Here is an 11,718-nt window from a genome sequence, read left to right as displayed (position 1 = left end):
CCGCATGTTCGTGGGGAACCTGGTGCTAAATCATTCGTAGACGACCTATAATCTGCTTTGCTTGCTTTTGTGCCTTTCTAATTAGGATCTTATATATAGTGTGATGGGGCAAGGCCAGATGGCTGCAGTAAAGTAGTGAGGAACAGGTATGTTAGCCCCAGGCTAAACAAATCCCTGGTACCATGGTAACCAAATGGCAGTTGCTCCAGGTTAATCAAGACACCTGGGGCCAATTAAGATCCTTCTAGAAGGCAGTGGAGATAGCTAGATTGATTGGGACACCTGAAGCCAATCAAGGACTGGCTGGAACTAGTTAAAAGCCTCCCAGTTGGTCAGTGAGGAGCGGGTGTCAGGAGCTATAGGAGGGAGCCATGCTGTTGGAGGAACGAAGCAGTACAAATCTATATCAGGTGCAAGGAAGGAAGCCCTGAGGTAATTGTGAAGAAGATATTGAGTGGGGGCTGCTGTGGGGAAGTGGCCCAGGGAATTGTACACATCCTATTTCCAAAAAGTTAGTTTCCATAGCTGCTAATTTTAGGGTCCCTGGGCTGGAGCCCGGAGTAGAGGGCGGGCCCAGGCTCCCCCCTCCCCTCCCTGATTAATCACTGATACTGGGAGACAACAGAGACTGTGCGAGGGAGGGTTGCTTCTCCTCACCTCCCTTGCTGGCTTATGATGAAAATGGCTCAGTAGACTGTGACCCTTGCCTCTAGAGAGAGAAGGGCTATGTGGAGGGTCACAGTGAGCCTCTGAGGCTAGCAAAATCTGTCAGGAAACGCAGGACCCAGGGAGTCAAGGACAGAACTTTGTCACAATAGATATGTTTAAAAACATGAGGGAAAGTCAAACTCTTGTTTTTTTAAGTACAGTGACTGAATATTGTGTTGTATGTCCATTAAACTTTACAAAAAACATTGCAACCATGGCTTGAAAGAATCAAGCACTCTTTGTGAGAGAAGTGGCATTTGTAAAAGGTAGCAATCAAGTCCATGCATTATTTATGTTATCATTAGCCTTCTCAAAAGTAGTCCGTGTCTGGTTTGAGGGTTTGATGTTTGCATCCATACAAAAAAAAGTTAATTTTAGAAATGACACATACATGTTCAGACTAAAGCAAGTATTTGGAACATATGAGTAAGTCAGGGTAATTTTCATAGTTGATCTACTTCCAATCTACTCTGTGCTGTCATCTTAGATGTCTTTCTTATCCATGCAACCGGAGCTTCTAGTAGTGACTCTACAGTTAAGGCTGATTGGTGAGCTAATGCTGTGACAACATTTCAAGATGAAATGCCTTCCAGGGTTTCTATTTTGTGGAATGTTAATTTCCCCTTTTTTCTGAAGGATCTGATCTGAAACCAGTGGGAATCTTCCCACTGACTTCAACAGGTTTTGAATCAGGCCCAAAGTGGTAAGTTCACGCAGGGGTGAAAGTAATATTAAAATCTTACCAGTACGGGGGCTGGCTCGGGTGGAAGGGGCGGGGCTGGGGGGTCAGCCTCCCCCAGCCAGCCCATCCACACTGCCTGTCCCTGACCACCCGGGGCTCCAGCAGCAATTAAAAAGGGTCCAGGGCTCTGGCTGCTGCTGCAGTAGCAGCAGCAGCTGGGAGCCTCGGGCCCTTTTAAATCACTGATCCCAGGGCAGCTGCCCCTTTTGCCCCCCCCCTCCCATCGGCAGCCCGGGGGGGGGCAAAAGGGGCAATGACGTTAAATGCCTCCCCCGTCGGCAAAAGGGGCAGCAACATTAAAGGGGCAGCGACGTGGGCTGCATACGGGCCAGTACCGGCTTCTTACTGGTATGCCGTACTGGCCCGTACTGTCCCACTTTCACCCTTGAAGTTAAATATTCTGTAGATAATAGTGGGCATCTGCAAATACGATACTGCATATTGAATCCCCAGTTTAGTATGATGTATGGATGCACATATCAAATATGAAAGCAGATGAATATTTTGTTGTTCATTTACTGGGCTAATAGAAACATTTGCTACTGTTCTGGAAAATTAGCTTTAAAATGGTGTTCGCTGTGCCACAGTTTGCCAACAATTAATCTAACAGAGTCAATGAACAGAACTTCATGCTAATAACTCAGGTATTTCCTGTAGCTCCTGTCTTATTCATGCTGTAATATGATCAATTAAAAATCTGCCAACTGATATTGATTATTCTCTAGAGAATAAAGTATAAACAAATATGATGTCCTCATACATAGCTTCATATTTTATACATAACTTTATATTGTATGTTGCATCAGAACATACCATAAGTCTTCCGGTCAATGTTTGTCTATTCATCCATCTGAACCATTCTGTAATAATACAAATAACTTGCACTTTATCCACCCTTCCCTTTCCAATAAATAAATTGAGGCACCCAAAGTCAGAAAACAGTTGTGATAATTTAGGCCAGCGTGACTTATTTAAGGTCGGAGAGCAAATCTGTGGCAGAGGCAGGAACAGCAGTCCAATCTTAGTCTTGTGCATAACTAAAGCCAATCAACAGTTCAAAAATCATGAAAATGACAATGTTTTTGAAGTTATTTTAGTATCATTGGATTTTGAAATTGACCATGTATCCAAAATATTTGATTTTTTTACATCAAAATGGTTATCAACATTTTTTATATACAGTAGAACCTCAGAGTTAAGAACACCATGGGAATTGAGGTTGTTCTTACCTCTGAAATGTTCATAACTTTGAACAAAATGTTATGGTTGTTCTTTCAAAAGTTTACAACTGAACATTGACTCAATACAGCTTTGAAACTTTAATATGTGGGAGAAAAATGCTGCTTACCCTTTTTTTTTTTTTTTTTATTATTTTACATTTAAAACATTCTTCACTTTTTTTCCCTTTTTTGTTTTTTTTTCCCCCCCAGTCTCTGCTGCTGCCTGATTGCGTACTTCTGGTTCCAAATGAGGTGTGCAGTTGACTGGTCAGTTTGTAACTCTGGTGTTTGTAACTCTGAGGTTCTACTGTACCAAATTTAAACAAAAAATGATAAACATTTTGCAGGAAATGAAAAATGTTGATAGTGTCAGCAATTCTGGGTAAAATGTGTCTTCCTGTGCAGCATGGGGTATGGGTCATTTGAAGGTTTAAACTAGTGTAAATGGTGGATTCTCTGTAACTTGAAGTCTTTAAATCATGATTTGAGGACTTCAGTAACTCAGCCAGAGGAGTGGGTGCATGAGGTTCTGTGACCTGCAATGTGCAGGAGGTCAGACTAGGTGATCATGATGGTCTCTTCTGGCATTAAAGTCTATTTTGAAAGGCTGTTTTTCCAATGAATTTTTTTTTTCATTTGAAAATTTTTGTCCACTTCTGGCTTTAACCTCTAATCCTTACTGCCAGATGCTGGGATAGGCTGACTCAATAATTGTTCTGTTTTGTTCGTTCCCTTTGAAGCATCTCGCATTGGCCACTGTCAGAAGACAGGGTACTAGGCTAGATTGACCATTAATTTGACATAGTATGAACATTTTTATTCTCTTCCCCTCTTTCTCTTTGGATATTTCTTCTGTGCATGCACATAAAAGCTATGCTCATACCCACCATAATGTGTTTCATAATAGTGATTATTTGTCTCCTGACACAACTCTGCAAAGGAACAAAATGCCAGTGTAGCTAAATGACAAAATAAAGGTTCAACTGTTAGTTGAACAAAACTGTTAATTACCTAGGGCTGCAGTGCACAAAAGATGAACTCTTAAGAATTTCATCACCTTGTAGAATAATAAATTTTAAAAACTGTACAGAATACCATTGGGGTTTTAGGACATAAGAATGTGATTATCTGGTTTGGAGTTCCTGGTCTGTTTTAACACTGGAAAGTGCGTAAACATTCACTTTAGGTTTAGAGAGAAACTAGTTGGCAAAATGAGACTTATCTTCAGACCTCCAAATTTTCCCTTGATCACAGTTAAACAGCATTCATCAGATTAGTTTATCTTCTTTCTCTTTGGGTTATTTCTTATGTTTTTGAATAAACAAGAAATCAGCAAACAGATTTCTCTGTAACCCAGGACCTGAATGTGCAAGAATCTTTGCTTTTTCCCAAATTGTAACATAGCTCAATTCACCTCCATTTGTGCTGTCTTCTGCCAGTGTAAACCAAGGTGTGCAGCTTGTGGTGAGGAGGAGGAAGTTTTGTTGTAAAGGCCTTGCAGTCTGAAAAGTGACACAGCTGTAGTGGACCAGTGCAACGGAGATGTGGAGGACAGAATACTGGGGGATAAAAAGGGTTGTGCAGGGCATTGTATCCTGGTCAGTGCTGGCTGGTGTGTCTGACTGCTGTGCACCTTTACGGGGCGGGGGAGGTATTTGGCTGGCTGGCTGAATGAAGGGAACAGTGCTTTATGGCTGGTGGGAAGGGGAGAGGAGAGGAGGGGGGGTGAAAACTGCTGCAAAAAGGGTCAGCGTGGTCTAGGGTGACCAGATAGCAAGTGTGAAAAATCGGGACGGGGTGGGGGGTAATAGGCGCCTATATAAGAAAAAGGTCCAAATATTGGGATTGTCCCTATAAAATCAGGACCTCTGATCACCCTAGGGTGGTGGTTGACTCATCCTCTGGGAATGCAGGATTTAAAAGGGGCAGATCTGCGCCTGAAGCCTCCCATCTTACATGGACCAGGACTGAAGCAGGACCCACCTTCCCTCCCCTTTTAGATGGTAAAATACCAGATTTGGTCAACACCTACTGTGGGCATTATGCTAGCCTTCCCTTGTTTAGCGGCATTGGGAAGGAATTTTGCCCTTTGGCTTGGGTGCAGTTGAGGTTTTCTTCGCCTTCCTCACAGCAGATTCAGGTGGGCTCTGTTCATGCATGGCGGGTGGTAGACCATATGTCACAACTCATTATTTAAATGTAGGGCAGATGTCCAGTGCAGGTACTCCATAGGAAAGGTATACAGTGACCGGATAAATGGCTTGGAAAAGGACATAAAAAGAGGTGTTCATTAAAGCAATGAACGGGGGGTGGTTGGGGACTCCTATGATTGGTATGCCAGGGAGCCAACCCCCCATTCTTATAGCCCACCTTAACCCTCCTACAAGGTGGGGAGGTGGATGGTAAGGTCCCAGCAATGGATTTGCTGGAGGGGAAAAGAGGGGGAGCTGGTAAAAGCCCCCTGGGTAATTACAGCATAAACATGGGGTTACCTGCACTGTACACTTTTATCTGCCGGTTAATCCCAGACATCTAATAATAAAGTTGCCGCCTGATTAAACCCATGTCAAATGTCTCCTGTCCTTCTTTCGGCATAGCCAGACGATAAGCAGAGCAGTTAGAGATGTGCTGATTCTATGTATGCTTGGCAGTCTCTGCTGGCAAGGTTACTATGGAGCTCCTGGAAGAAAGTAAAGCTGCCCTTTCCCAGCATAGTTCCTGGGGTAGACCAACAGTGGTAAAAACACCTGTCCTCCCTCCTTAACCCCCACCTCCTCCCCTAAGAGTCAATCCCACACCTGAGGCTATAGCTGGTTTCTCTGGTTAAATTTGCATCTCCCTGTGCCAGCTGGGGTGAATCTAGCCCACAGTCTGCCAATATACATTTCATTGTTCTTGGACTTTTATTTCTAGTCTAACCACTTGCCATCTGAGGGAAACAATATAAATAATTAGGGTTACCTTTCTGTATCATAATATTCCAGACCTCTGAGCAAAAAGACTCTGCTCTATACTATCCATGGAATGGACTCACCTCCTTTAGAGAGTAATTGTCTATGCTAAGCCCACATGGAAGCAAGGGAGCTTTGTCCCACCGAGTCTTTCCAGAGACCATTTTCCTTTTATAAGGGTCAGCCCTGCACGGTGTTGAGCAGGGCTGGCTGGAAAACAATTCCATTTTGCAAAAATATTTGAAATTTGTTTTTGTTCTGATGTGGAACAAAACCAAGACCTTTCAAATTTTTTTGTGAAAAAATGAGTGCACCTGTAGCCAATAACCCAATGGTTAGGGTGATCATCTGGCATGTGGGAGACCGTGGTTCAAATCCCTACATTGCCTCATTTGTTTTGGTTCGAACACAAAGGCAATTTTCAACAGAAACATTTTTTTGCCAAAAAAATTTGGACCAGCTCTAGTGCTGATTGCCTTCAAATCCTATTGACTTCAAAGGGAGATAAGCCTGCACAGCACCTTAAAGGATGAGGCCCATTATTCCCCTCTGCCCCCTTTTGAGCAGTTGTATGTATAGTGAATCCTTAGCTAGGGAAACACAGTACATTTATTGGAAGGCTGCCATAAATAGCTTTCCTCATGTTGGCATAATATAGCACACTACACTTTCTGGTTCCAACTGGAAGATACAACCTCCACGCTAGGCTTCACCAGCATGGAGAGCTGCCATACCACCGCATGGGCCAGCTTCATTGTTTCCTGTTTTTTAGTTTGATAGTAGATTTTGATTGTATCGGCTCTGGCTGGTGATTATGCTTTGCTTTGTTAAAATAAGCAGCTTAACTCTTGAATCTTAATCAAGCCCTGTTCACTATTTTCTTATTGTGATCCCTGTTGATTTTTTTTCCTCCTCTGAAACCAACAAAGAGATAGTGTTTTGTTTCAGTTTGTGAAACTCATCATTTTTTCCAGACTTTCCATTTCACGCTGTTTGGATTTTATTAAGATCTCTTTACACAGGAGCTGAATGCCAGCTATATGATGCCCTAAGGGAACCAAAATGTTGTTGCTTTAATGTCTGAAATCTCTTGAGACATTTCATTTGTACCAGAAGCTCCCTGGAGACTTGTGGCTAAATACATAAAATATTTTCAATGTTTACAGAAAGATCTTAGTCTCCAGTAGAATTTAATACAAATATTTTTATTTTTACCTTCAAATTGGCCGATTGAATTAATGCCACGCTTGCTAGTAACCGTCTTAACGGCTACTGCTCCTTGTCTTAACAGATTGAATCTTGTTTGGTTAGTTGGTTTTTGTTTTGGAAGTGTGGTGATAAATACAGTATATTATAATGAGTTTGGACTTTCTAAAGAGTGTGACTCTTTATTTTCTTTTTTTCTTTTGAACTGCACATCTCTATTGACTGTTAGCAAATATTTGCACCAAAAATCTTTCCTCCACGCTTCCTCCCCCACACATCCCTTGAAACAATTTTTGGAGATTGATCTTGACTGTTCTTGTGCACCTTCCAGGAAAAACTGCTGAACTGATGTTCACCTGATGTTTTATGTAAAGATCAGTCTTGATGTCATCAAAGGGCCCAGCTGATCAGTTTAAGCTTCTTCATAAATATTTAATACAATAATCCAGTACAGAAATAAGATTAATGACTGCAGCAGATGTTACTAATATTAAAGCTGGTCAGAAATTTTCAAAATTTCAAGGAATTTTGTGTCAAATTTTTGACAAAAAAGGATAAAAAGTATATGAAAGTTACATTAATGTTAGTCATAAAAAACAGTGTAACTTTCATATACTTTTTATCCTTTTTTGTCAAATTTTGACACCAAAGCCCTTGAAATTTTGAAATTTTTTTACCAGCTTTAATGCATATGCCTAATCTGGGAGGGGGATTTATTCATGGATGTTTATTAAAGCAGGGTCAATAAGCTCATTATGGAGAATTATAATTTTTATTATTAATGTAAAAGCAACTTTTAAGATTTTTATAAGAAAAATCAATACAACTGTAGGAACTTTTAAAAGGCCAAGATTTTGAAAGTGACTAGTTATTTGGGGTGCCTTGATTTTCATTGCTAGACGTGAAGCAGTTGAAAAGATTCAGAAGGTGGGTGCTATGCCCTTTATGAAAAATTAGGCCCCTTAAAGGTATCTCAAGTGGGTCATCAAAAAACAGAGACGCGCAAAATCACTAGTCACTTTTTAAAATCTTCGTCTTATAAATATAACAGAAATTATTGAGCAGTTGAAAAAATTTGTTTACTAATTGCCCAGAAAATCAAATATTTTCCTATCTCAAATGATACCAAAACTCTTGATTGTTAATACTGAACCAAATTAACAAACCGATTTCAACTCAGCATCTAAAATTGCACACACAATTATGTATGTGCTGATTTTTGCATGCTCACACCACCTAGTGGGCTGAGTACTCAAATTATCTGAGCAAATTCCATTTGCATGCATAAATGTAGATTTTATGGGGGCACATGCAATAATGCAGGGGCAAAGTTGCAGGTCGTTTGGAAACTGGGGCCCTAAATGTCTCCTTCACATAGTTCTTCCTCTTGAACAAATATTCATTTTAACCGCCTGTCCTTGAATGTTTATTAACATTTAAAAATCTTTCCAGCTCAGTTATTAATCTTATCTACCTCTCTTCTTCCTCCATGTATTGTCATGGGAGTCCTGAGAGAAACACAGCACAGCACTTACCTTCACAAAGGAAGAAAATATTATTTTATTTATATTGTGATTTGCGTTATTTTAATCTAATTGTATAATACAAATAATATTCACCATACAGAATGTATTCATACTGAATGGCTTCTGTAATCATCAGACTAGTTGTAGAAGCTGCCTAGTGCAAATGTATTCCAACAATATGAATATTATCTCTTAATCCCTTTAATGCTCGCTCTCAATACAGCCTCTTTCCAGTGATAGACCACAATGGCATTTTTGAAGTGCCAATGTGCTGTTAAAATATCAGCACAATGGAGGCACGATGTACCTTGTATATTTGGCAGTAATGAAGTGGTTAAGGGAACTAAATTTAATTGCCTAGTCACCAGTACAGACATCTGAAACAATGCCATAAATAGTTGACTACATTACTAAAGGTTTCTTATTTTATTATAAAGACTCCTCTCATTCGGTTCAGATTATTTTGACTGGATGCCTAAAATTGAATCTGAAGAAGTGAGGTTTTTCACCCACAAAAGCTTATGCCCAAATAAATCTGTTAGTGTTTAAGGTGCCACCGGACTCCTTGTTGTTTATGTGGATAGAGACTAACACAGCTACCCCCTAAAAATTGAATCTAAAGGTTACATTCACGAAGTTCTGCACACACGTCTCTCAGAATACATTTCTTCGCTGGTAGAAGTAATCATGCAGAGGTTCAAAATGCCACAAATTTAGCTATGAAAATTGAGAAGTCATTTCCAACAGCAGGGTGAGCACATGAATTATAGAGGTCAGCGCATTAATTTTTAACTGTTATAAAACAAGTACTCACTTTTTTTTTCATTCCTCCCACTCCCTAAATCTTATCCCAGGATGTGTGACACAGGAGAAGGACTGTTCACCTTTCAGACGAGGGAAGGAGAGATGATCTATCAGAAAGTCCATTCTGCAACACTGGCGATAGCTGAGCAACATGAAAGACTAATGATGGAGATGGAGCAAAAGGCACGGGTAAGATCTTACCTCCACTATTTTAAAAACTTCCATTGGTGAAGTGAAGGGTTATGATGATTGCAGAGTACAGCTCCATCTAGTTATGCCAAAATGGTGGGTTTTTTTAAACCAACCGCTCCCAACAACTTTGATTTTTTTTTAAAGATGATAAAGAAATAGTCCATCAAGCTGGATGAAGCAAATTCAATGAGTGCATGAAAAAAGATACGGAAGGTAATTTTCAACTACATCCTGGAATTTTGGGATGACGGTTACATAGTCCTACCTGCTTCTTTGTATGTGTGACAAAGCATGCAGCAGCACACTGCACATATTGGAATATGGAGAGCAGAGCTCTGGGGAAGCCATAGAGAAGGAAATTGCAACACTCACAGTGAGAAGTGATGGCTAAGGATTTAAGGCAGGAATCTGAATAAAAAATATTGTAGAACTGGAGACAGGAAGATTTACTGGCATAGGAAAGGTGGGAAGAAGAGAGTTCAAAATCAAGATTAAAATGAAGTTGGAGACAAGCAGAAGGTCCAAACTGAAAAGGGCAATAGAGCGAATGGAACTGTCTTTATTGATGTTCCAGTTGCCCAAAACACTTACTGCTCTACAGAATATCTTAGTTCTGTTGGTTATAGTATTGCCACCTTTTTAATTGTGATAATCGGACCCCTCAGGACCCCTGTTCTGCCTCTTTCCCCCCTCCCTCCATTGCTTGCTGGATCATCTCCACCTCCCTCCCCCTACCCAGCTGGACTCCCTCTGCTCTGGAACTGGGATGGGAGCTGCGGCAGCCAGACAAGAGGCCTGCCTGCAGATAGGAGATGGCCCCAGTTGTGCAGGGGCTAGTGTGGGTTAATCCCCTGGCACCTCCCCTCCACCCTACTTTAACGAGGTTTTTGATGTCTGGTCAGTACATCTGATCAGACACTGCCGGGTTCCCATTTAGATTGGACTTTCTGGGTGAAAACCAGGCACTTGGCAACCCTAAATGCAGCAGTCCCCAAACTTTTGAGGGCCACGCTACCCCCTTACCCCTGTCCCTGCCACTCCCCGCCCCACCCCCAGAGCCAGGCAGGGCTGGGCAGGGGCACACACACAGGGGTAAGGAGGCAGGGTCTATGGACTGATCTGCGGTTGGGGTGGAGCCACAACCAGACCACAATAGGGGTCGTCATCCAGGCCCACAGCCTGGTGCGGCTCCACTCTCGGCCCCACCCTGCCCACAGCCTCAGTTCTGGGCCAGAGCAGAGCCACAGCCGGACTGTGGTGGTGGCTGGCAGCCGGGCCCCCATCCAGGTGTGGAGCCATGCTGAGGCTGGGGATGAGGCCAGTCACAGGCCGGGAGCCGGTGCCATGGCTGGGGTGGGAGCAGAGCTGGGGTAGGGGTGGTGCTACCACCCTGCCCCCCATGGGTGCTGGCCTAGACCCTCTGTGCCCCCTCAACAATCCCACCACATCCCTCTGCCCCACAATTTGGGTACCTCTACCTAAATGGCATCCGGACACAGAAGTCAAAAACCAGACTGTCTGAGTAAAACCCGGATGGGTGGCAACCCTAATTGGATACATAATAAAGCAGCTTTTTTACAAAAGTGATTGAGTATTAGAGATGGTGTCATAGGACTCTCTACTCACCGCTGGGTGGCACCCTCTTCGGGCAGTCCTGGAGATTAGCTCTGCCCAGTTCAGCACCCCCTTTCTTCTTTCTACCATCTGCAGCTTTCTTCCTGCTCATAGAGTCACAGCATGGCTGCATCATGACTCAGGCCTCAGACGAGATCACACTGTGATTCCCCTTTGGGAATGCTCAAACAGCATCAGGCAGTCCTCACGCCTGCCTCCCTGACCCTGTGACTCCTGCAGTGACTCAGGCAGTCTTCTAGTTCACTGCTCCAAGCAGTACCACTCTGCAGTAGTTGGTAGCGACACCCAGGCTCACCCTCTACTCTGTGTTCCAGTTCAAGGCCCTGTAGTAAGTGGTTAAGGTCTGTGGCTACACCAATGGTCCCCAGACTGTGGTGTGCAGCCTCCTCTGGGGGGCGTGGAATCAAGGAGTCATAACTGGCTGCTTGATGGCCACCCACCAATGCAAAATGGAGCTTGGATGCAGGAGGAATTGAACCCTGTACGTCTACTGTTTTCAGGGAGTTTCAATCAGAATACAGAAAATGACTACAGTTTGCTTTATTTACTTATTTATTAATGACAGGTTTCAGAGTAGCAGCCGTGTTAGTCTGTACCCGCAAAAAGAACAGGAGTACTTGTGGCACCTTAGAGACTAACAAATTTATTAGAGCATAAGCTTTCGTGGGCTACAACCCACGATGCATCCGAAAAAGTGGGTTGTAGCCCACGAAAGCTTATGCTCTAATAAATAA

The 11,718-nt window shown here is 42.6% G+C and overlaps 1 protein-coding gene across 1 annotated transcript in view; it reads left to right on the top strand.

Annotated features, from left to right (window-relative positions):
* Nucleotides 1-11,718, top strand: part of DOK6 (docking protein 6) — a 250,389-nt gene that overhangs the window by 130,449 nt on the left and 108,222 nt on the right. Inside the window, exon 6 of the mRNA XM_026647342.1 lies at nucleotides 9,208-9,346. Within this exon, the coding sequence (XP_026503127.1) occupies nucleotides 9,208-9,346 (139 nt within the window). The remainder of the gene's footprint in view (nucleotides 1-9,207; nucleotides 9,347-11,718) is intronic.

The sequence above is a fragment of the Terrapene carolina genome, unplaced genomic scaffold (assembly GCF_002925995.2).
Source record: "Terrapene carolina triunguis isolate 2854851 unplaced genomic scaffold, T_m_triunguis-2.0 Scaffold58, whole genome shotgun sequence".
NCBI lineage: Eukaryota > Metazoa > Chordata > Testudines > Emydidae > Terrapene > Terrapene triunguis.
This window is presented reverse-complemented; position numbering and strand designations above follow the sequence as displayed.